The sequence below is a fragment of the Heliangelus exortis genome, chromosome 28, assembly GCF_036169615.1.
Source record: "Heliangelus exortis chromosome 28, bHelExo1.hap1, whole genome shotgun sequence".
Lineage (NCBI taxonomy): Eukaryota > Metazoa > Chordata > Aves > Apodiformes > Trochilidae > Heliangelus > Heliangelus exortis.
In genome coordinates, this window is record NC_092449.1 from 1,401,927 (window position 1) to 1,427,397 (window position 25,471).

The 25,471-nt window shown below is 44.8% G+C and overlaps 1 protein-coding gene across 1 annotated transcript in view; it reads right to left on the reverse strand.

Moving 5' to 3' along the window:
• The window catches only part of LMNB2 (lamin B2), a 28,712-nt gene extending 5,858 nt beyond the window's left edge, over positions 1-22,854 (reverse strand). Inside the window, exons 1-11 of the mRNA XM_071727500.1 lie at positions 22,509-22,854; positions 11,076-11,212; positions 10,346-10,502; positions 8,896-9,021; positions 6,383-6,553; positions 4,618-4,743; positions 4,204-4,424; positions 2,907-3,195; positions 2,301-2,408; positions 1,294-1,413; positions 410-511 (exon numbers count right to left, since the gene is read on the reverse strand). Of these exons, the coding sequence (XP_071583601.1) occupies positions 410-511; positions 1,294-1,413; positions 2,301-2,408; positions 2,907-3,195; positions 4,204-4,424; positions 4,618-4,743; positions 6,383-6,553; positions 8,896-9,021; positions 10,346-10,502; positions 11,076-11,212; positions 22,509-22,709 (1,758 nt within the window). The 5' untranslated portion in view covers positions 22,710-22,854. The remainder of the gene's footprint in view (positions 1-409; positions 512-1,293; positions 1,414-2,300; positions 2,409-2,906; positions 3,196-4,203; positions 4,425-4,617; positions 4,744-6,382; positions 6,554-8,895; positions 9,022-10,345; positions 10,503-11,075; positions 11,213-22,508) is intronic.
• Positions 22,855-25,471: the final 2,617 nt, after the last annotated feature.

A 25,471-nucleotide genomic window follows, 5' to 3' on the forward strand; every position in this document is an offset into this window, starting at 1 on the left:
TGGATTTTAGTGGCTATATTGGTTATATTCTACTTACATAGAGCACAACTTCTTTATTTTATAGAAAAGCAAATGGAAGGGGACACTGCTAGAACTTGTTTTACCAATCCTAAAAAATAATCTACATCCTCACAATGCTGCAAGCCTGATCTGATGCAGATTTCCATAGATCCCTGGCAGCCTGATCTGGAATCAGCCACTGCCTGAGCTGGACCATGACTGACCCAAGCAGCAGTTCCAGGAGCACTGCACACATTATACTCTGTGCATTCCAAGAGCATCCTCTGCAAGCAGCCCCTGGAAAAATGGACCAAGAAGCCCAGAGCTGAAAAAAGCTGCAGTGATCCCACTAAATCATGTCTGATTGATCCAACCCATGAGGCACCTCTGGTCTGCATCTTATTATTACCTGCTGGTTGAAAATGTCTTCCTCTCCAAACTCTGCTTCATCCTCTTCTTCTTCATTCTCTCTCATGACTACTGATTTAGTAACACTTCTCACTGCAACTTCCTACACAAAATGATAGATGAGGAGATGATCAATACCTTTTTTTTTTTTTTTTGAGGTTTTAAAGCAACTTGCCCTAAAATTTAATGTTAGCTATGCAAGCAAATAGCCTGCAACCCACAACATTCCTGGTTCTGTCCACTAAAAGACATGGTAATGTAAACTTAGCTTCAGAAATTTTCTTCTATTACCTAAGGATTTGAGAGGAAGCAGCCATGGTTCAGATGGGTGTTAGTCAATTTTATACAAGCTCATGGCAGATCCAACTCTATAGGAGCTTTCTGAGACATTACATAATGTGAGAAACAAGTGGGGGTGTTGATCCTGGAGCAGAGGAGGCTGAGGGGAGACCTTCTCCCTCTACAAACTCCCTGAAAGGAGGATGGAAATGGGGCTGGGGGAGGGATGGGGTTTCAGTCTCTTTTCCCAAGGAACAAGCAACAGGACAAAAGGAAATGGCCTCAAGTTGTGCTAGGGGAGGTTCAGATGGGGTATTAGGAGAAGCCTCTTCACTGAAATGGTTGTTAAACATCAAACAGGCTGCCCAGGGAGGTGGCTGAGTCCCCATCCCTGGAGGTGTTTCAAAGCCCTGGAGATGTGGGTTAAGCACTGGATTGGCAGAGCTGAGTTAATGGTTGGACCTGATGACCTTAAAGGGCTTTTCCACCCAGAAAGAATTCTATGAGATCCTGAAGATCAGGATTTTGTCACTGTCATCCCCCTACCCCTAAATTCAAGAGTTTGAGAGGTAACCCAGCCCCCAGCTATTTTTCTCCAGACTCTACCTCTCCTTCAGAGTTGACAAGGTACGTGCGGATGTTTCCTCCAGTGCCCCAGCTGCCTTGATTCTTCCACACCAGAACAGAGGGGGGGCTGTGAGACACACCTGCATCTGCACCCCAAATCTAGAGAGAAAGATATTCTGTAATTAGCTATTTGTGCATAATTTTGAAATATACAAAACCCTGTCATCCTCCCATTTCTTTCTACCTACCAGTTTTGTTTAATTCCAGGGGCAATTTTATTCCCCTGTTACCTTCACCATTATTGTAGAGGGAGAATAACAACTTACAAGTAACAAGACTAGCCATAAAAAAATAAAAGTTACCTAATATGGCAGCCATCAATTATTTTCTGAATATACACATTTCTCCCACTGCTGTCTCAATACCATGGGGAGCCAAGACAAAATGGTTGTGTATCAATTTATCTTCCCTATGTATCTGAGCAATTGATACTTCACAGAAAGACCTGGAACTCATTCCAAGAGGCTGGTTTTTTTCCTTCTGAAAGAACATCCATTGCAGACTGAACATAAAATACAAAATTATAGAAAAGCAGCTGTTCTACTACAGTTAAGGTAGAGATCACCTGGTCTTAAGTAATAAATCTACCAGACTGAATGCTCAGACATGTTCCTATTTCATTAAGAGACTGAGTAGGATTAGTGTTCTAAACCTGGGCAGGTGTTCGGAAAAAACAGAAAAAAAAAAAACACACACCAAACCAACCAATCAAAAATTACCAAACAAACCCTGATCTACTCCCCAAAATACTGTGTTGTTTTTCTCCATGTTTCCCTGTGTCCAAAATATTCCTAAATACTGAAGTGTTAATACAGGAGTTCAGGTTTTGTTCTGTATTTTCGTAGTTGAAATCCTGCTCATCTAAAGTGATGTGAAACCAAAATCTAAAAAGCTATACACCAAATCAGGCTGTACCAAAAGATTTACAACTGTCACAGGATCAGCAAAACAGTGTGTTGTTCACATACTTTAAATGGAAAACTTACTGTTACAGTCTGCCCAGCTCTGAGGACATACTTAGGAGTGAATTTGTAAGCAATTTCTTCTCCATCTCCAATTTGTCGTTTCAGTCTCCAGTTACCCAAAGACTGATCCTAATAGAGAGAGTCATAAGTTAGGGTGAGGAAAACAGAGCAAACAGGCCTCAGAGCTCTTTATTTTTAAAATAAAGTGAATATAAATTTATTTACATGGTTGTTAGATAGCTGCATTCTACCCTGAAAGTATTTTTCTATGCCCAGTAGCAGTGGGTACACACTATAGTCTGAAAGGTGAATCTCCTAAGGGCATCAGCAAAACTTAGGATGAAATGCAAGTCACAGAAATAAAAAGTTCTGCTAGAGACAGAATGGCTGCTGACATGAGCAAGGTACACATTCAGACACTGGGAAACAAACTATGTTCTCTTCCTGCAGCAAACATTAAGGCCATGCTCACACATTGCTACACTCAGTTTTCAAATGCCTCTTAATTGCAGGATGCTGCACCTGGAGTTGTTGCAAGTGACTCCACCTTCTCCTGCTACAAAAGGTTGTGGAACCTTTCGGTGTAGCTCCACCTCCTTGCTTTCTAGGAGTTGTGCTGACACTCACCTTCTCCGAGTTGTTCTTCAGTTGAACATATTTGCCCTCCAGGTCTATCTCTTCTATACTGATACTTCCTGTAGCTGAAGCTTGCTGGGACATTTGGAAGCTACTGCTACTACTGCTGCCACTGATGCTCCCAGTGCCAATGCCACTTGTGCCACTGCCCGAGAGCTCCTCTGCTTCAATGCGTTTCCTCTTGCCCCGGGAGGAGCGGACAAGGGAGGTGGTGCTGCTGCTGCTGGAGGTGGCCCTGGAGACTGTGACACGGGAGGAGGGGCTTGGAGAGAGCTTCAACCTGAACACCAGAGAAGGAAACATTTCAGTAACTCAGCCAGGGAGCCACACACAAAGCAACAATGCTACAATACAGGAGTAGAGTGAGTGTGCACAGGTGGAACTGCAAGACAGCCGTGGGGTGACAGCAGCCTCACTGTGTGCCAGGACTGCAGGGAAGAATCCCAGAATCATCCAGCTTGGAAAGGAGCTCTGGGATCAGCAACTCCAACCCTTGATCAACTCGCCCCGTGGCTCCCAGCCCATGGCACTCAGTGCCACATCCAGGCTCTTCTTAAAAACCTCCAGGGATGGAGAATCCACCCCCTCCCTGGGCAGCCCACCCCAATGTCTGATCACCCCCTCTGGAAAGAATCTTTTCCCAATATCCAACCTAAACCTCCCCTGGCAGAGCTGAAGCCCATGGCCTCTTGTCTGACTGATGGAGAAGAGCCCAACCCCCCCCTGGCTCCAACCTCCTTTCAGGGAGTTGTAGAGAGTGATGAGGTCTCCCCTGAGCCTCCTCTTCTCCAGCCTCAACACCCCCAGCTCCCTCAGCCCTTCCTCACAGGACTTGTGCTGGATCCCTTCACAGCCTCCTTGCTCTTCTCCAGAGCATGCATGCTGTCCACCCCTGAGTAATGCTCAGGTAGTTTGATTATGTGACAAAGTAGCTGAATACAAACTGCTTAACCCTCCCCTCCAGTAGATCTGCTGTTAAACATGCTATTCTTGGGCCACAAATTTTATAAACATGAAAACAGAAGTATTTAAACACCTAAATAGAGATTAATGTCAAGCACAGAATTCTATTTTCCACTGTACTCCAAGACCATTGTAACAACCAAGATAAATGTTCAGATGAGAACACCTGAATTTGTTCCATACAACACATAGCTCTGAGAAGCCAGTATTCAGTGAAAAAGTTGGGCATTTCTGCTCAAATGATAAAAAATGAGCATAAGAAATTAAAAAAAAAAAACAAAACCACCTGCCAGTCCCAAGAAAAGAATGTGGAATCTCTATGTACCTTTCCTCTTCTCCTTCCAGAAGTTTCCGGTAAGCACTGATCTCCATATCCAGGGCTAATTTAACATCAAGAAGCTCCTGGTACTCTGTAAGCTGCATCTGCATCTGGTCCCTCATATCTGTCATTTCCCTCTCTTTTGCATCCAGCATCTTCCTGAACTTCTCCCTCTCCCCAGCCATCATCTCCTCCAGCTCACGAATGCGATCTTCTGCTGCACTGGCCTAGGGAGAGAGCAGAGACCCCAGGAACTCACTCACCTCCTCCTCAAAATTCATCTTCTCACATGAACACAACAAAGATCTCTCTCCAAAAAAAAAAAAAAAAATTCAGAAAAGATGAAGTGACAGAAATGTTAATATATCCAAACAACACAGTGCTCTGTATTGGAAGGGAAAGAACCTTGAGTCCCTTTACCTGTTTCTGGAGGCCAGAGAGCTGGTAGCTCAGAGCTTCTATTCTCATGCGGGCCTCCTTCAGCTCCTCCCGAGCTGCTCCAGCAGCTTTGTCATTTTGGTCAGAGGAGAGTTTGGCATTCTCCAGCTGGAAAGCAAGGTTTGGGTAAGAAATAATTTTAAATATTTTTAAAAGGCAATCTGCTAAGTTTATGGTATGAACTGCATAACATTAAGGAAACACCCTAGGGAACAGGAAAGTATTTCAGTCCTATTTCTATAGGATTTAGTAATGTTATTTTTAAAATAGTTTATTAGCCCTTCTACTACATAAGCAGCCTTACAGCTTCCAAAAACTGAGGTTCAGGTGATGACACTATCTGCCTGTTTGCCATTAGAACAATCACACTGGGGCAGAGCAAAGGCTTCTGAGCTCACATCCTGGTCTCCCTGGCTCTTCTGTCTCAGCTGGCATTTGTAACTCAGATCTCCTAAGCCAGAGTCAGTATTTTCATCCTTATTGTCTTTTCAGTAGAATTTTCAGGTAGGAATTTGTCTCAGTTTTTTGAATTTATGGGGCAAGGAGCTTAGCTGTATGTTAGCACAGAACAACCACCTTTTGTTTCTTTCTCAATCTGCCACTGGCCATTCACTGTCCCTGCTTCTACTGAAAAAACAAGAAACAATCACTCTTCATTCATCTTCTCTATGCTATTTATGCTTTTACAGACACCCAGTCTGTATATCCCTTCTCTTGACTCATCTCTTCTCATCTCATCTTCTTGACTCATCTCATCCTCATCTCTTCTCCTGGGTGAAGTTTAAAATAAACCTTCTCTTCATGCAGGACCTGCTCCATACTTGTAATTACCTTTGCTGGTCTTCTCTGTACTATCTTTTAAAGAAAGACAAACTACTCACAGCACTCCAGATGACATCCTGCCCCAGAATGAAAACAATGCTTTTAGTTGTACTCCTTCCCTACTGGTTGCCAACATTGTTTGTTTTCAGCTTAAGTTCTAGTGGTTAATTCTTACCAAATGTGACAGAGCAACAAAGGAGCTCAAAGCTATTGAGCTATTGCTTGATAAGTTTCATCAAGGTAGGTGGATAGGAAAAGCATCTTTCTCATGCCTTGCAGCTGGAGTTCAACAATTCTGCTGCACATCCTGGAATCCAGAAACTAAGCTGCCCATGTTCCAAGAAGAGTTACAGACAGAACATGTTCTTTACCAACGCAGCACAAAGCTTTATAAAAATAATTCTTCACAAGCTCTGCTGTTCACAGGGTTCTGTGTACAGAATACACACAGAACGCCTGCCCTTGTCCTCCCTACACCCCAATATCCAAAGCCCTCCCCCAGCTTTCTTGTAGCCCCTTCAGATATTGGAAGGTTGCTCTGAAGTCACCTGGGAGCCTCCTTTTCTCCAGGCTGAACAACCCCAATCCCTCAGCCTGGATCCCAGGGAGCTGCTCAGCCCTCTGATATTTCAGTGGTGCTCCTCCAGACACCTTCCAGAAGCTCTGTGCCCTTCTTATGCTGGGGATTCCAGAACTGGACACAGTACTCCAGGTGGGGTCTCACAGGAGCAGAGCAGAGGGGGAGAATCCCATCCTCCTAGGGCTGTAACTTCCCTGGAAAAGCATCTATGCACCAGAGGAAGCATTTAAACACTGGGACAAAACTGCTTCCAACTAAAACCACTTCTTTCCTTAAAGACAGCAAGGCTGTTGGAAATGGTTTTATCTCCCCCTCCTGGATTTCCTGTTAGACAGCAGGAGTTACCTTAGCCTGGTAGGTCTGCTCAAGCTCCATTTTGTACAGTTTGACTTGTTCATCATGTTGGTTTCTCAGATCCTCCAGGGCTTGAGTCATTTTGGATTCATACTCCTGCTGGCGACTGGTGTCCACCTCAATCAAACGATGTTCATGGCGTTTTCTTGTTTCCCTTATTTCCTACACACACACACAAAAAAAAAGGGAAAAATTCCCACATTAAGGTAAACAGTACAAGCAATTACCTTCAGACAACAATTAACTATTTCAGTACTAATTATGAAGTATATAGAAGCTATAGTATTGAAGGTATTTAAGCCTAATAACATCTCATGTACTAACAGGTCCAAATTACCATTTTCATTTGGCAGGACATAATTCTTAAAATGATCTGACTTAGATGAAACTTTAAAAATATTCATATCCAGTTTAGGTAGGGAGTAGATTTATGCTGCAAGTCAAAATAGGCAGAGGGGGGAGAAGAAAACAAATTTTTACAAAACAAAGAGAAATTCCTTCCCTGCCCCCATCCAGACCTGGTTGTATATTTGTAATTTTATTACTTTATCCCTTCTGCCTTTCTTCTGTGCAAGTAAATCTTCCTCCAATTGTTTTCAATTTCCAACTTCAAGTCTCCAGTCTTCATTGCCCTTTTATCTACCCCTGTGGTGGTGGGGAATAGTTAATTCTGTCCTTTGCTATGGGCTCTGCCCAAACTAAGCTGTGACAGGCAGCAACCCAAGGAATCCCAATGACAGAAATATAATTTTTTTTTCTGGTCAGAGTTTGTACACAGGACTTTTCATTTCTGTAGAGCTCAGCACACTGGTCCCAGCCTGTGGGGGAAGGTTTATCCATGCACTCAGTCATGTTGAGCTCTGCAGAAAGCAGACCAGACCTGAATGCAGGAGATGAGAAAGAAACCATTTCTGCCTTGAGGGTAGGAGAGACAACAAGGGAGTGGTGCTGAGGACTGGGAGGAGGTCTGGAGGTAGGAGCAGGGCAGGAAGGAGGAACAGCAACCAGGCTCACTTTGCATGTCTGAACTGGAGTCACAGCAGGCCAGCACAACCTCAGAGCTGCTTCCCAAGTTGTTTTGCAGAAATGCTCCACATTTAAGAGCAGACTCTTAGAAACATACCCTTCTACTCACAGCAATGTCCCCTGATGTGCTATGGAAGAAGCTTTCCATTTTGTGTCAGTTTTATACCACAAAACCTGGCAAGAAGCACTCTCAGTAACTATAGGCAGTGACTTCTCACAAAAATATCATGGGGGACTATGAAGTATCAGGTGAAGGGCTGAGCTGATGTTCCACACCACAAGAATAAGTTGCTTTCACTTGCCACACTCACAGTCATATTACAGCTCTAAAGGAACTCTGGAGCCTTCACTGAATGAAATTAATTCACTCACCTAAGGAAAACCAGTTCCTTTTTTACTTTGTGTGCTGACTTGGTCCATACAAGATCAAAAAGCTCCAGGGATGACTAAAGAAACAGCCCCACTCCAGCACAGCAATCTTGAGGATTACTGTCTCATTTAGCATCACCTTTAGTCAGTGGCAACACAACTCTCCTCAGAAAGCAAAGTTATTTTTAAAAGTCTTCTAAGGGTCTGTTATGAAGGAATCCAGGGCATGGAAGTGAGACAATGTTCAGAACAAGGCAGGAGCTACCTTGTTGGTTTCTTTTCCCTGCTCCAGCCATCTCCTTACCTAGGCAGCCCTGCCCCATTCCTTAATCCAGGATGGACACTCATTTAATTCCATGGGTAACTCAAGTCACTTAGACAGCAAAAATTGGACAAAACCCCTTAATTATATTAATAGTTAATCAGGCTTAAATGGTTTGGGGCATGGTGAGCCACAACTCATCACATCATAGGCAAGAAAGATGAAGGGCAGAAACGTGGCAATTGCTCAGCAGTCACTAATGTAATGAGCTTGCAGAAGAACCAAAGGTCTGAGTTTGTTTTCACAAAAGGGAATAAATGGCCATCACACTTGCATCTGGTGTGCAGGAGGTCATGCTTCTCTTTTCCAGACCACACCTGTGCATTCCCACTATTTATTAATGACTCTGATCCTCACCAGAACTACCATGAGCCAACTAACCCACTAAACAGGCAGAAAACTACCCTTGCAAAAAGCAGGGTAATTTCATGTTGTTCTCATCAATTCAAACAGGTCAGAGTCAGGTTCAACAACCACCAAAGTTGGTGCAAGTGAGGAACAGGGCCATGCAACCAGGTAGAGAGAGGGAACAAGACTTTCCACAGCAGTCAGCTGCTCCAGTAGCTCACCTGCCCATGGAACAACACCCTTATCACTTGGCTCTCATGCCAGCTTCACCACTGATTTACCATTTAACTCTTGCAAAGCCTTTTTTATCACTCAACACATTTATAGCAAGGATAATACTGTTTTTCCCTACCTGGACTAGTCAGCAATTGCTTATGGTCAGTTTGACTAAAAGCTACATGAACTCCAAACTACAGTGAGGTAACTAAGCTGGTAATACCTCCTCAAACACATTCTTCCTGAAATCCAGATCCTCTTGCAAGCTCTGGCACCGATTCTCCAGGTCCACACGCATCAGGGTCTCCTTCTCCAGCTGCTTCTTAGCCACAGCGTGACCATCCTCAGCCTAGTGAAGAATTTTAAAGACAGATTTAATTCTGTTTGGATCCTTCTTATCCATCCATAAATATGGGTGTCTTCATTTGACATCTTAGGACCAATTATTCAGAAGAAATCCAACAAAACAAAGCAAACACAACCAAAACAACTAAAAACACAAAGAAATCCCAACAAAAAAACTAAACTCCACCCCCCCAAAAAATACCAAACCAAAAACTAAAAAATAAACAAAAAACCAAACCAAAAAACCCAAACCAAACCAAAAAACCCAAACCAAACCAAAAAACCCAAACCAAACCAAAAAACCCAAACCAAACCAAAAAACCCAAACCAAACCAAAAAACCCAAACCAAACCAAAAAACCCAAACCAAACCAAAAAACCCAAACCAAACCAAAAAACCCAAACCAAACCAAAAAACCCAAACCAAACCAAAAAACACAAACCAAACCAAAAAAACCAAACAAAAAAAAAAACAAAAAAACAAAAACAAACCAAACAATAAAAAAACAAACCAAACAATAAAAAAACAAACCAAACAATAAAAAAACAAACCAAACAATAAAAAAACAAACCAAACAATAAAAAAACAAACCAAACAATAAAAAAACAAACCAAACAATAAAAAAACAAACCAAACAAAAAAAAAACAAACCAAACAATAAAAAAACAAACCAAACAATAAAAAAACAAACCAAACAATAAAAAAACAAACCAAACAATAAAAAAACAAACCAAACAATAAAAAAACAAACCAAACAATAAAAAAACAAACCAAACAATAAAAAAACAAACCAAACAATAAAAAAACAAACCAAACAAACAATAAACAAACCAACCAAACAAACAAAAACCAAAATCCACAAAACCCAACCCTTGTTTGTGAATATTAAAAACCAGTTTTCACTTTTTTTTGCCAGTTTTTTAAAACATACTATTATTTCCACAGAGTATGATAATGGTGCTAAGGATTATTAATTCCTCAGGCACATGTTTTTTTCTTGCTAGTGTAGGCCCACTGGGTACACTAGCAGGACCTTAAAACAAAAAAAACCCACACATTTGGTAACCTGGTATCTCATGAATACAGAAACACCAGAAAGTTTTACCTAAAAGCTTTTGGTTACCAAACCCTACACAACATGATGCTCCTGCAGCTGTTTTACAGGGATTTCTTACAATTTTCTTTCCTACCCAAGAGGGGCAAAGGTTCAGCAGTAAGCAAGCTGGATCCATGAGGATGAGGTTCTAAACTACCAGCCAAGCAAACTAACAAACTTTCCAGTCCCCAGGCTCTCCTGGGGGAAGCAAAGGGAGTTTTTCCTGGCAGACCTTGGCAAGCTGGGCCCGCAGCTCCGCCACCTCTGCCTCCAGATTGCGCTTCTCGTTGAGGACAGTGTTGAGCTCTGCTTCACTCCTGTGGAACAGCACTTCCAGATCCTTAATGCGACCCTGAGCCACAGACAAATCTGCATCTTTCTTCTTGTAGCTGAAAACACAGAAGTTGGTGAGAGTTATACAGGGGTGCACACACACTTCTTAGCATCAGAGAACCTTTCGGGTTGGAAAAGACCCTTGGGTGAGTCCAAGCATCATCCCTACCCTTCAAAGTTCTCCCCTAAACAATTTCCCTCAATCTAAATGAAATATCAATCAATAGATTGCTCAATAGAGCAATTAGAGCTCAATAGAGCACATCTTGGTTACAAGTCCAGGTATTTTGTTATTCCACAGGTTTTATTAGGGTTAGTGTACCACTAGCTGCCTCTTACAGGACCTTGCAAACGCAGCCAATAGAAACAATCACAAATGGCTCTCAGCCTCTTAAAACTCACAGCTTGTACCAATGTGTTGTAAATGCATTGCCTAATAAAGAACAACATATGTCAAGGGAAAAAAAAAAAACTACTTTTAAAAAGCTCTGTATTTGGTCTGCAGCTCCAAGCATGGGAAAAACTCTTCTGTGTAGCAAGCAAAGTAAAAGCCTTCTGGAGTTGAAAAGCTCTAGATGATACAAAGCTTTCTTCTCCTGAGTCCAAATACCATGCTGGCATTTCCTTACCTTTTATTGAACTCCTCAAGTTCTGCCCTCAGTTTTCCTATCTCAATCTGTAATCTTGCCCTCTCCTTGGCAGTTTCATCCAGGACCCTTCGGGCATCAGCCAGCTCAGACTCATAGAGGCTCTTGATCCCGCTCACCTGAGGGAAAAAAAAAATACTGAGATATAAGAACATTCAAAAGTCTATCCAAGAACTGAAAGACAGCCCCAGGGTTTACACAGCTTCCTTTGAAAAAAGGATCTGAGAAAATGTCTGTTGCTTCAGAACGTTCTCTATTGAACATTTCCAGTTAAGATGAACCTACAAGGAGATGTGATCTGGTCCCAAAGACAAGATTCCATTTTTTCTCCCAGTGGGACATAACAAAACACAATGTTTGAAGTATGCAAGTCTTCCAGAGAGAGAAACTGAAGCAGATCAGTACACCCTGCAATTAGATCTTAATTTATTTCCAGTATTGCTGTTTCCAGATTTTTTTGTAAATAGTAATATCACTCCAGGATACATCATGACAAACTTATTTTGTGTAACACAGATCCAAGGCTCAATTTCATTCTGCTGTTCTTGCACTATTAAGGTAAACAGAAAGTGAAACTAAATGAACTACAGAAACATGAACTGCTCAGATGAGCTTCCACTCCTGTTCTCTTACCTCAGATGATAAGGATCTACAGACTTCTCCCAGTCCCAACTCAATATATTGACATAATAAGGCACCTCAAAGACTTCTACACCTTTTTTTTTTTTTTTAATGGGAGATTGTGTGAAAGGTGTATCAGAAACCAAGATGTTAAGCCCACACAAGATTGCTGCTATTGCTTCTAGGAAAGGATAACAAAACAACAATTAGAAATGCAAATTCAGAAAAGGTAATCAAAGAGTGAGAATAGCCAAAAGCAGGATGAGAAATTTCTTATGGAGAGAAATTTCAGAACAAAGCATGAAGTGTGCAACAAAAAAGCAAACTCTGCTATTACTGGGAGTGCATATTTCAACATCAGAGCAGCACAAATGACACTCAACCATCTGGTCTTCAAAAAAATGATTAAAAGCAGTCAGGATATAATGAAGTTCCTCATAGTCTATATTCTTATACAACTTTTGTAATTAACTAAAATATGACAGTATGAGGGCTGGGAAACCCTGGTTTAGAAGTATGCCAGAAGATAGACTTGGCTGTCTATCCATGCATTCTGAATTTCTTAGAGAATTAATGCTTTCAGCCCTTTTTCAATTCAAGTTTTGGGGTTGGTTGCATTTTTGGTTTTCCCTCCCATAGCTGATGTCCAGAGGCTGCTTATGGCACAAGCCAACACAACTCTGGATTATCAGTTACAAAATGTAGGAAGCTCCACAAAGAAGTTTACCAAGACTATGCTAAATTCTTTAACACAGAACTCCACAATGCCAAGAATAAATAAATAGATAAATACTGGAGATTTTAAGAATGGAAAACCTTTCCTTATGGACGACCCTTGAATGAAAATGCAGTATTTGCAGATTGCAGCTGATTCTGCACCATCAGGTACTGCACCTACAATATCCCTTCTCTCATTCTGGCCCTTCAGCACCTAAATGTGTCAAAATCCATGTCCTGGGCCATCTCCCAGGAACCTGGGGCTGTGTAGCTTGAGACACACTAAATGACAGTGCAGGACTGTCCCAGTATTCCAAATGCATAACCTGGAATTGCATGTCAAGATCCAAAGGAAGAAAGACTTTAATCCCAGGTTTTTGTGGATACCATCACAAAAAAATTGGTTTTGTTGTGGTACCACAGGAGCTGAATCTGTGCTACTGAGGCACTGCAGACAATAAAGAACTTAACAACTCCCACCAATACTCTGAAGAGAGAATAAACACTGAATGCAATTCCTGCAGAGAGGATCCAGCTGGATGGAGCTAAAAACTGATGAAAAGCAGTTTCAGAACCTGTTGGTAAAAAGAACCAACAGAACCAGAGGCTCTGCTTCTTAATGAGAAATGGCTGATGTATTCATGGCATAACCAGTTGGGGCAGCTCAGGGAGCATCCTTCTGCACCATGTTCACCTGGGCTCTGCTCTCATTCCAAGGAAACACACAGGTTCAATTCCCAGCCCAAAGCATCTTGCTGAAAGCCACCAGCACTGGAATTTGGAGCTAATCCACTCAGCACAGAGAACTGAGACATAAGGACACATTGCAGCTTCCAGCACAGGGAGGCAGCAGGCAGCTGGAAGCAGTAACACCTTCAACCACTGCACAGGCAGGAAAACACCATAAGGGGAGAGAAAAAAAGAGGAGAGAAAAAAAGAGGAGAGAAAAAAAGAGGAGAGAAAAAAAGAGGAGAGAAAAAAAGAGGAGAGAAAAAAAGAGGAGAGAAAAAAAGAGGAGAGAAAAAAAGAGGAGAGAAAAAAAGAGGAGAGAAAAAAAGAGGAGAGAAAAAAAGAGGAGAGAAAAAAAGAGGAGAGAAAAAAAGAGGAGAGAAAAAAAGAGGAGAGAAAAAAAGAGGAGAGAAAAAAAGAGGAGAGAAAAAAAGAGGAGAGAAAAAAAGAGGAGAGAAAAAAAGAGGAGAGAAAAAAAGAGGAGAGAAAAAAAGAGGAGAGAAAAAAAGAGGAGAGAAAAAAAGAGGAGAGAAAAAAAGAGGAGAGAAAAAAAGAGGAGAGAAAAAAAGAGGAGAGAAAAAAAGAGGAGAGAAAAAAAGAGGAGAGAAAAAAAGAGGAGAGAAAAAAAGAGGAGAGAAAAAAAGAGGAGAGAAAAAAAGAGGAGAGAAAAAAAGAGGAGAGAAAAAAAAGAGGAGAGAAAAAAAAGAGAGAAAAAAAAGAGGAGAGAAAAAAAAGAGGAGAGAAAAAAAAGAGGAGAGAAAAAAAAGAGGAGAGAAAAAAAAGAGGAGAGAAAAAAAGAGGAGAGAAAAAAAAAAGACCAAACAAAAAAACCCCTGAAACAAAACAAAAAGCAAAACCCAGTAAAACCCAACCCGCACCACCTTTGCCAGAACAGATTGCAAATAATCTGTTTATTTACTCTTATTACTGGTATTTTATCAGTAAAAGTTTTAGCTGATCAATCTGAGCTGGAAAGCAGTTCAAGATGACCATTCTAGATTATAAAACCAAAAAACCCAACATGTTGTTTATTTTCAGCACTGCCCAAGGGCAGAACAGAGCCCCAGAGGCAGGATGAGGCTCAGGGCAGCTCAGCTGAACCAGACCTGAGGGGATGATGTGCCCAAGACTGGCAGCACCCCTCCACCTCAGCACAGGAAAATTCTAGAAAGTGTTTCTGTTCCCTGAGACCTTCAAACTCTGGTGGAAGGAGCTGACCTGAAGTCTACTGACTCTCCAGAAAAGTACTGTCCCAGAAGTGTCTCTGCTTAGAGTATGAGACTGTGCTTTGGTTTGCCTCTACTCTTCTGCCCATTCTCTTTTTTTAATCACTTTACATTTTATCCCAAGTTTGGCTCTGTAGTACAGTGACACTTTAACCCTTAAAAACATGCTGGTAAACCAAGGCAGGACTTCCACGCCCCTTGTGAACAAAAAAAAAAAAAAGTCAGTAAGAACAACAGGCAGTACCCACAGATCTGGCAGCTCTGATGTCTACTTCTGGTTCTGTGTCTCATCACAGTTCTGAGCAGAGTGCCACCAAACAGAGCCTGAACAATCCCAAAGAACAGCAAATGCAAGAGACAACCTGTCTGAGAGTATCTTCTGGGTTTTGTCATCTTCCATCAGCAAAAATCTCTCCATTCAAATTCTTCCTTTCATTTGTTATTTCACACCACCTTCCTTGGGCTTCCACAGCCCCTTGTCTCCTGCTCCCCACACCTGAGAAAGATTCAATCTCACTCTTGAAGCCTCTGCCAACCCTTTCAGTGCAAGCCAGTAAAACATCTTTCAAAAAGCTGAGGTCACGTACAGATAAGACTAAAACTGATGATGACTTCTTTTAATCCCAACACAAGATGGCAATCTAAAAAATGAAGTTGTTGAAAACAACTCATGAATGGCGTACACAAAGTAATTACTCTTGCTCTACTCATGAAAAAGGCACACATGAAAGTCTGGGGTCTCAAGTTGAGCAGTTTGTGTAGAAGAAATGCCCCCGCCCTGCCCCCTGCCCCCCCCCCCACAAAAAAATGCAGTGGAGGACCAAGGAATCTTTGGGATTTCTGCTCTTCAGCATCAGTTGAAATCATCACAGAGCAGAACAAACCAAGCAGCAACAAACCACCACATTTAGAAAGCATCAGCAGCTGCCTAAAGCTCATTTCTTGAACTGAATCAGTGTCACCTGTCTGTCCTTTAGAGTTCACTTCAAATTAGAGAACTAGAAGACTGGTTCATGCCATACAAATTTCTGGACCAGAACCTCCCTATCCCTGAGCAGCAGCACAAGAGACATTCCTGCAAAACAGAATCCCAGGACACATGAGTAGGAATCATACCAATCAATATGACTTGTGCAAAATAGAAGTATAACTTCTTCACTTCTTAGGGACTCACCACAGACCCAGTAACCAAAAAAAAAAAAAAAAAAAAAAAAAAAAAAAAAAGCAAAGCTTTAAAGACTTTAAAAGTCAACAAGCATTCAAGAAAGGGCAGCCTGAGTTCATCCAGTCTGCCTGGACTCCCAAAAGCCTTGAAAAACATCTTCCACCAAAGGCTTCTACAGAGGACACACAGAGTCCAAGCAGGCATAGAGAAGACCCAAAGAGACATCACCTTCCAGGAATTCAGTGAGGTTGTCAGCCTGCAGTTCCCTGAATTTTTCTTCTTGTCCCTCATGCTGGAACACCTGGAGAAAGGCTGAGAGACCTGGGGCTTTTTAGTCTGGAGAGAGGACTGAGAAGAGCACTAATTAATGGGTATAAATACCTGAGGGCTGGGCATCAAGAAGGAAGGGACAACAGCTTCTCACTTGTACCCTGGGATAGGGGGAGGGGCAGTGGATTCAAGGTAGAGCACAGGGAGTTCCACCTCAACTTCCTCACGAGGAAGAATTTCTTCCCTGTAAGGGTGGCAGAGCCCAGAACAGGCTCCAAGAGAGGTTGTGGAGTCTCCTTCCCTGGAGACTTTCAAGACCCATCTGGATGCATTTCTGAGTGACCTGTCCCAGTTTGGTCCTGCTCTGCCAAGGGGGTTGGACTCAATGATCTTCAGAGGTCCCTTCTAATCCCTGACATTCTGTGAGGATGATGATGATGATGATTTCTTCCAGTCTCCAAGAACCTCTCCTTGCAGCATCCCATCTGCTCCTAGGGACATATCCAGTTTGTTTCCATGTTCCCTATCCTGACCCATCTCAACCAAGACCAAGTTGCCCTTGTGTCAGACTTTCCCTGGGTGGAACTTTCTGTCTGGTCTCAGGGACCTGGGATGTGACCACAAGAAGGTATGGAGTACATCAGTTGTCCTTGTGGCTGAGCTTAACCAGGACCTCCTTGCCCATCCTCACAGCCACTTCTGCCCCACTTCCTGACTGTTGGAATAAAACACTCTCGAGCTTGGAGAAGGCCATCCTTGACAATCAACCCAGCCCTCATGGGCCCCTTTTCTCTCCAAAGAACCCAAGCAGAGCCCTGAAGAGGCTGAAGTCTACTCTCCTGCTATCTGGCACTGTTGTCCTGCTTTTTGCACCCTCTTAAGGATCTCCAATTCCACAATCTCAGAATTGCTGCCTTGACTTACACATCTCTGCCCAGTTCTTCCTAATTTATTAATATAAGGTCCATCAGAGCACACAACAAGGTCACGTGAGGTTTCTTCCACTTGACTGAAGGAGGCCTCATTGACCTCTTCTTGATCAGGTCAGTAGCAGCCACATGCCACCCACCTTGGTCTGCCCACTAATCCTGACCAACAAGCTCTCAGCTAGCTCAGAACCTGTCCTTAAGCAGAGCTCCAGGCACTCCCACTATCTCACAAAAAAGGCAACTCCCCCTTCTCACCTTCCTGAAAAGTCTGTGTCCATCAGTCACAGCATTCCAGTTGTGGAAGGTACCCCTTACAGCTCTGTAAGTGCCCCCAGGCCTCTCCTCCCCTGTTTGCCCCCATGCTGCACACATTGCTGTTAGAGGCATCTCAGAGAGGCACCAGAACACGACCATTCCCCAGGGGGGGCAGGAGAGCTTTCCCCACAAGGCTGTCCTGGAGGCACTGCTTTACATGCCCAGGCTTGAGGTGTTGGGAGTGTTTCCACTTCATCCTTTTTCTGTTGCTTTCTCTTTCATTCACATCAGCCCAGGTTTTTTTTTGGTTTTTTTTTTTTGCTTTCTTACCCCATCTACCACTTCTTCACCTGATCTTACATGAGAGGAATCTCTCCCTCCCCCATCATTCCCAGTTTTAAGTTCTTCTTAGCAGGCTGAGTAGCCCCATTGTCAAAGATGTACCTGTCCTACAGCTGTATCCTGTCTCCTTGAAGCAGTCCTCAATCCTGAAAGATACTTCCATGGTCAGAAAAAAAGAAGCTTGTTGCCAAGAGCTGTTGTGCAATCCCTTGTCACCCTGCAGGACCTGCTCAGCCACCCTCAAACTCTCCCCTCTCCCCATGCCTTTACTACTCAGCCACAGCCACGTAGTCACTCTGGATATTTTTCAGGTCACTCCTGGTAGCAACACTGTGCCTGAGAGGTAACAGACAGCCACGAAGGCCTCAAGAACCTTCCCACCATAGCAGAATACAAAGCCCTGGGAAGCAGCAAACCTCCCCAGATGACAAATTAAGCCAGTAAATGGGTCCCTCTGTTCTGAAAATATAGCCCCCCTACCCCCCCATCTGACGGTGATGGACAAAGAAAAGCTAAAAACCTCAAGATGGAGTTTTTCAGCAGCAATCAGACACCAGCCTGCAGCCTGATCTACTCCGTGTCAATGTGCACCCAATCCTAACTCTTCCTGCAAAGAGGTCAAGTTGAGAACCTCATAAATTGCACTATGACTCTGCTTTCACTTTTTTTTTTCCCTCTTCAGGTAGCTAAAGAGCCTGCAAGGCAGAGAAATATGAGCATGTGGAGAACAAGATAATGGAGATGTTTTCATATCACAGTCTGAAAGAAAAAGGCTCTGCTGGATGCTTTTTAAGCTACCAACCTGTGCTGGGAGCAAACCCCCTTAGCAGTGGTTGAAGGACAGAACCAGCAACACAGCCCCTGCCACAGCAGTCACCTGAGAAAAGCTGCAAGACACCACTCAGGACACAGGGAACGTGCCAAGATGGCAATGAAGCTCTGTGCTAGGCAAGAAGCATGCTCCAGCCAGCCAGGAGTCCAGGGGATGAAACATTCACCTCATGGACACTCATCAATGTGCAAAACATGAGTGTATTCCCACCAGGTGTGACTCAGGGTGTTCTTACTCACCCAGTTGAGGGCTGACAAAGGACTGCCAGTCAGCTATGGCTCACACTCACTAGAAACACCAGTCCAGGTCTCAAGAACTACAAAGATGTGGACTGTATATCCCAATCATTGCCTCCCAGATGATGGGAAACCATTTCACCCCTTGCCATGCAAGCTACAGCTCTTGAGTGACCCACCCACCACCCCCAGCAGCATCTGAACACCTATTCTGCATCCCATACCAGGCAACACCAAACCCACACATCCTGGGCATGACAGGGAAAGTTCTGATGACTGTGGCAAACAAGATTTCAGCCACCTCCAATCACACCCACAGGGCTGGGAGGACACAGGTGAAGAGGGAACCCTCTACAGATACTGGTTTTGCCACGAGGCCAATTGTCAGTGGACGAGGCTCCCAGGGATCTTCTCTTCCCCACCCCTCCACTCTCACTTCTCCTTTCTGTGGGTGGGAGCAGTGGGATGTCCTCAGAACAGTGTGGTAATCCCTTACACACCCAGCAAAACATCTTTCCAGGAAGGCTGAAATCATAAGCACTGCAGAGAAGGACAGAGTTAGCAGAAAGGCAATTGAGGAGAGGCTTAGGACTCTCTTCCTTGTAGCCCTTCCAGTATTCCCCTTCCCAGCTTCACAAATTAGGTTACTGGAACAGTGATCCAAATACAATGAGAACAGCATCAGTCATATACCGGGGAAGAAGAAAAATAAGGGGATGAGATAAATTTGTCTTCTGTCCCAGGCTGAGTTCTACACAGGGGGATTCATGCAAGAGTGCAAACTGAGAGGGAACTGGGACAAATCCAGGTTCACCCAATCCATAGGCTGAATATCTGCCTGGGGCTCCCTGCATACACTTCTATTTCTCTGTAGGATTATCAGAAATAAGTAAATGCAGAACAGTTATTGGACAGGATTAGCAAAAGCAGGGAAAAAATCAGCAGAAGACTAGGGATGAATCTCAGTTTCTGCAAAGTTCCTTTGCTTTACTGTTAAGAGGTGGCAGCCCTGTGCTCCTCAGGAGGAGCAAGCAATTGTCCCAGGGCTATGACAGAGCTGTGGTCTGTAAAACCAAGCAGATCTCTCACCAGAAAAGGAGAAAGTGGCTGCAGATTGGTGATTAAAACAAAGAGGAAAAAGAACATCCTGTGATAAAGAGTTTTTGGCAGAACAGTGACTCTGGTCCTTGCCTGAAGGTGTCAGCAGAACTTCTCATCTACAAGATACTCCCCTAAATCAGAGCTTGAAGAACAAGCTCAAAAATGCCAACATTTTGTTCCCATTTCTTCACAGGTGAGGGGAGTGGATGTCTCACCCCAGCCTTTCTCAGACATGGGCACTGTGGGATGCTGGAGTTACAAGCAATGGACAAACATCACCTAAACCCATGCTCTTGGCTGCTGCTGCAATCCTCCACATCCCATCTGGCCTGGATTAGGGACCCATCTCCTGCTCCCAAGCTGCTAGTGCAGAGCCCAGAGGTGAGCAGCCACTCCCTGCATCCCACAACATCCAGCATTCCAGCGACCACAGAACCAGAGGGTGTTCCCTGACACTGAGATGAGCCAAAAAATATTAAGATTACTTTGACACCTAAAAAAATTAAACAAACCAGAGTCCAAATTTACCCACTGCTGATGATGACCAAGGTGAATTTTCATCTTAAATACCCTGGAAAAAACAAACAGCCTATTTCAAGCATGTAGGTCTAACATAAAAAGATAATGATGAAGCCAGAACACTATGACAATATTACTAGATTACACTTCACTGTATTTCTACATAAAAGTTAGAATTGCTTTTGGGTTAGTTTGGGTTTTTAGGGCTTTTTGTATGGTTTGGAGGGTTAATTTTTGGTATCTTACTTGATGCTAACCCTCATCACTTTATAAGCTCAAATTCTAAGAGTGTAACAAGAAAAGTGAATTGTCAGCAGAAAATCTAGTTTACTGGACTGGTCCTCAAAGTGGAAGGACAGGACTCTCCCATCCCAGTAAACCCAAAATCTGAGAGCCACCTGAAGCTTTACTGCTCCCACAGTCCTAAACTGCTGCCCACTATCCTGCATCAAAACACTAACGTCTCCTTTTCTGGACATATGTAAAGAATAAATAAGCTGTCCAAAAGAGGTGTGGGAAGCATTTCTGTGGTTCAGAGACCAGCAACAGTTATCTTATATTGTCTCTGAATCATCAAAGAAGAACTTTAGGAATCCTGATGAAGTTTGTTAGCCTATGTCTAAGAATTAGGACTTTTTAAATCTGGAAGAAAAGTGAAGGAAAGCTCAAGGGAAAAAGTACACAAAATACTCATAACAAAATCCTCAGATTAATTTTCCAATTGCTGTATCAGTATTTTTTTCAGAACTGATAACACACAGAACTGCTGTTAGGAGTTGAGCCTGTTTATATTAATTTTAAATATCTAATGAGATTATGTTTTCTCCTTGTCTATTTCTTACTCTTGTTACACATGCACTCTCAAAACAATTACTTTCTACCTCCTGTATTTAAAACACCTTCTCTTTCTAACCTCCACCAATCTCTAATGCAGAATCTTCCTGAAAAAACACATGGTTATTTTGTTTATAGCATGATTTCACACAGATCAAGTAATGTCGCCATTTTTTCTGTTTATAAATATCTACTTATTTTGAAAACATAGAAGTTATAGTATATTATGAAGTGGTACAAAGGAACTTGAGACACTTAAATCCTGAAGTACACTGACAACAAGCAGGCCAACCCCTCCCAAAACAAGACACTATCATAACTGGTCTGCTTGAAGTAAATTAATTCAAACCCTCCTCCCACCACCCATCATCAAATCAGACCCCTAAAGGGGGGGAGGGGAAAACAAAAGCCTAGCAGTGGCAGAGCAGTCCATTGTATCACCCAAGTGAGTAATGGCTATTTACAGGCTTTTCACACAAGTTTCACTTCAGCTCAGAGGTGGGACTCATTACCTTGCAGACCACCCCCAAGAAATGGAGAAGGGGTTTGGACCAGTACAGGATGGGTGGGACTGCCCCCATCTGGGGCACTGACTACATCCTTCCTCCATATGGGAAGGAGAGTCCTGGGGCAAAGCAACAGAAGGGAAAAGCAAGACACGACCTTAAAAGAATCAGACAGTTTTGCCTTTAAGATCACAGGAGGAGGACCAGACCCCCCCACACACCCCAACCCCATGATGGGAACAATCAGCAAAGGGCAGTTCACATTATAAGGATTTGACTCCAGACGTTTGGGAAAACTAAGAAAGATTTCCTCTGCTGGAAAGCAGAGTCTAAAAAAATCCTCTCAGATTTTTCATCTCATCGCATCAGACCTCAGGATGGGAACGGCGCAGGAAAAGTAACGTTCAGATTGCTACAATCGAGAGGATGCATGTGCGCACACCGCGGAGGCTCAACGTGCGCGGGAAACAGCCCCACAGCCTGGGAAAAGATGCATCCCACAGCGGAGGATCCATCCCTGGGGAGCCGGGGAGCCTCTTCCCAGAGAGGCCGAGAGCCCGGGGCAGGGTGCGGCCCCGGCCGCTTCCCACCCGCGGGGTGCCCGGCACGGCCCCCACCGACCCCCGGCCTTGGCCCGAGCCCACTCCGGCACGGCCACCCTCACCGGCGGCCTTCCAGGTGTCCAATTTTCCCTCGGTGACCATCCCGGCCTGAGCCGCCTTTAACGTGCCTGCGGTTCCCTTCATGGCGCTCCAAGAGCCCCTGACAGCCCCCGAGGGGCCACAGCGGCACAGGCTGGGTCTCCACAACCCCCCCCCCAACACACACACCCGCAGCTCCGCCCGGCTCCCACCGGTCTCGCCTTAAGCCCCGAGCCCAACGGCCAAACCCCCCCGCCCCGGGGCCACCCGAGGCCGGAGCCGGGCGCGCCGGGCCGCACATGGCGCCGCCGAACCCCCAGAGCGCGGCCCGCGCCAGGCGGAGCCTCCGCGCGGGAACAATTCGGCCGAGGCCCTGGGCCGCAGAGCCCTTCCGCGGGACGGAGCGGGAAAACGCGTCCAACGGAGCCCCTGCCGCCCGCCCTCCAACCCTAGAGCCGCGGGCGATGGGCAGCAGGCCGGCCCGGGCCGTACCTCCCGGGTGGTGACCTCCTCCTTCTCGGAGATCTTGAGCAGCAGGCGGTCATTCTCCAGCTCCAGCGAGCGAACGCGGTCGATGTAAACGGCCAGGCGGTCATTGAGCTGCCGCAGCTCCTCTTTCTCCTGCAGACGGGAGATGCGAGTCGGCGACAGCGGGGTCCCGCCGAGGGTGCCGCGGCTCGGGGTGCCTGACATGGCGCACGGTTGGCGGGCAGGCGGGCAGCGGGCTCATTCAATCCAACCGCACCGGGGGAGGAGGGAGCGGTAAGATGGCGGACATCGCCTCCCCCGCCGCCACGCCGCCTGGGAAATGAAGTCTGGGCGCCAAGATGGCCGCGCCGCGGGGCGCGCCGGGAGGTGCAGTCCGCTCGCCGCCATTTTGTGGGCTGCCCGAGGGGCCCGAGCCTGTATCTCTTTTCGAAAGTGCAGTTTGTGCCGCGTATTAAAATACAGAAATTAAGCTGACGCGAGTGCGACTAAAGCGTAGGGCGCCAGGGAGAGATCCTGAGGGGGAGGATTTTTGGTAATAAAAGCGGAGGGACTGGAGCTGCCTGCCGGGACGGCCCTTACCCCACCTCAGCTGCCGCAGCTCTCCTGGCACTGCCCACAGCGCTGATGGGTGCGGTCACCCCCACCGCGTGTCCCCACCCGAACCCGTCTGTCCCTGTGATGTTTGTGTGTCCGGCTGTCCCTGTGGTATCTGTGTGTCCGGCTGTTGTCTCTGTGTCCAGCCGTCCATGCAGCCCCAGACTGGCCAAACCCACCTCACTCAGCCACCGCCACCGTGCCCCCGATCCCAAGTGCCGCCACGCTGCTCCTTCTCCCCGCGGTATTCAAACCTCTGCGGTATTTTATGTTTTCACAGGAATTATCTAAAATGTGGTTACACGGCCCTGGTGCCAGCTGCTTATCCATTTGCCATGCTCTGCTCTTAGCACTGAACTCTCCCAGGCCGGGGACCTGCTGCTTGCTTGAACCAGGGGTGACAAATCTCTGAAAAAATACTGGTCAGTGATTTCCAAAAGTTCAGGAATGCTGTTTTGAGGGGCTTTGAAATTTCTGAAGTTTTCTTGAGAGGTTGCAATGCCTCCCAGTCTCTAATCAGCCTGTTCAGGAAGGAAGCTATTCTGAACTCCTTTTGCAGTCCCAAGGAAAGTAGCCAATTTCTGTACAATATAAAATCCACTGAGAAGTTTTCCTTTCCTAAAGATTTTGAGTATTATTTTTCCCAAAACATATTTTTTACTTAATATACCCCAACTTCTGTCAGTTCTTGCACAGACCAGTAGTAAACCAGTATAAACTGGATTACTGTTCCCATGTTCCATATGCCACAAAACTTTGGAGGCCGAAAAGCTTTTCCTGCTGTGGTGCCCTTCAGCTACCAGGGAAGGCTGAGAAAAGGGAGATTTTCTGCCTGAGAAGTTGAAAAAAACAGATTCGAGTCTGATGTCCATATACATGGACAGCAAAGAAAAAAAAAAGCCACATGACCACAACGCAAAGAAATGCTGTGCATCAGAGGAAGGACAAATCTACATAGAGAGGGGAAAGAGTAGGAAAAATCCTGCACGTGATATATAAAAAGAAACTGAGGGATCCAGACTGAACAAATAAGTGTGGACTTTTTTATCCTCAAAAGAGAAGATACATGAGCCTCATGTTAGAGGATCTGGGATCCCAATACCAAGTACACCTCAAACTGGAAAACTTCAGAATAAATCCAGGAACTCTGGAGACTTAATACCCTTGTCAGCAAAGAGCTACAAGACCCTCTTGGAATCACAGAGTCGCAGAATGTTCAGGTTGGAGGACACCTCCAGGCTCATCCAGTCCAACCAACACCATAACCAACTACTAAACCGTGTCCTTAAGGACCAGGTCATATACAATCACTGCATATCTTTAGCAGCTGACAGACAGTAAATTGTAGGTTTTCACCTGGATATGTATCTTTAAAAAGATGCAACCCCTAGAGCTGTCCTGGTATCCTCTGAAGCCACCGGAGTGCCCATCCCACACGGTTTGGGAATCATTATTCCTGGGTCAGCATCGTCTGCTCCTTCCCCTGCCTCCCAGAGAGGGATTTCCACAGCGAGTCTGCTTGGAGGTAGTTCATTAATCATAACAAAGGTGAAAATAATACTATAGATCACTACGGGAGTGCTTTCTGTTGCCATTTGCACTACCCCCCTATTTTTAAGGTGATCGGACCTTTATCTGATAATCCGATTTACAGCCCGGCGCGCAGCTCGGCTTTCCGCTCGATTCTAGTTCGGATTGGAAATTTCCCCCGGCAAGGGAAAAAAAAAAAAAAAAAAAAAAAAAAAAAAAAAAAAAAAAAAAAAAAAAAAAAAAAAATCATTCTGGAAGAAGATACTACAAATCCCAGAGTGCTGTGTCCCCTGCTCGGCAGGGAGGTCACCTCCGGCCCCAGGACAGCCCCAGCCCCGGCCCCAGCCGCCTCCTCCTCATTGTTCCCTCCCGCCGCTCTGGATTTGAAGCTCTGTTGCGTTTTTTGAATTTTGGCGCCTGTCTGAAAACTGCAACCCAACCGCTGCTGGAGCAGCTCCAGCCCCAGCCCTGAGCCTCTCTGCAATCTGTGGCATTTCAAACATCGCTGCCCCGCCCCGAGCACAGCAGAAAAAATGCGTCTGAGCAGCGAGCAGTGGGCTCGGAACTTTTCCTCCCTCCACACGAAGTTTCCGACACCAAGCAATTCGTAGAAGAGCAGTTTGGTTACCTTCAGCCAGAAAAAAAATATTTGAGGAATGCTGAAAAACTCTGTAGAAACATTTCTGAGTTAGCTCATTTCTCCTCTTGTGATTTGACGTGATACTCTGTCATATTTTGGAAAATCTTTTAAACATTTTGCCTAATTTTGATTGATAATGTAGTCCAGATGTAAATCCCCTTTTTTCATGAAGTTTAGCTCAAACTCCCCTATTATTTTGTCT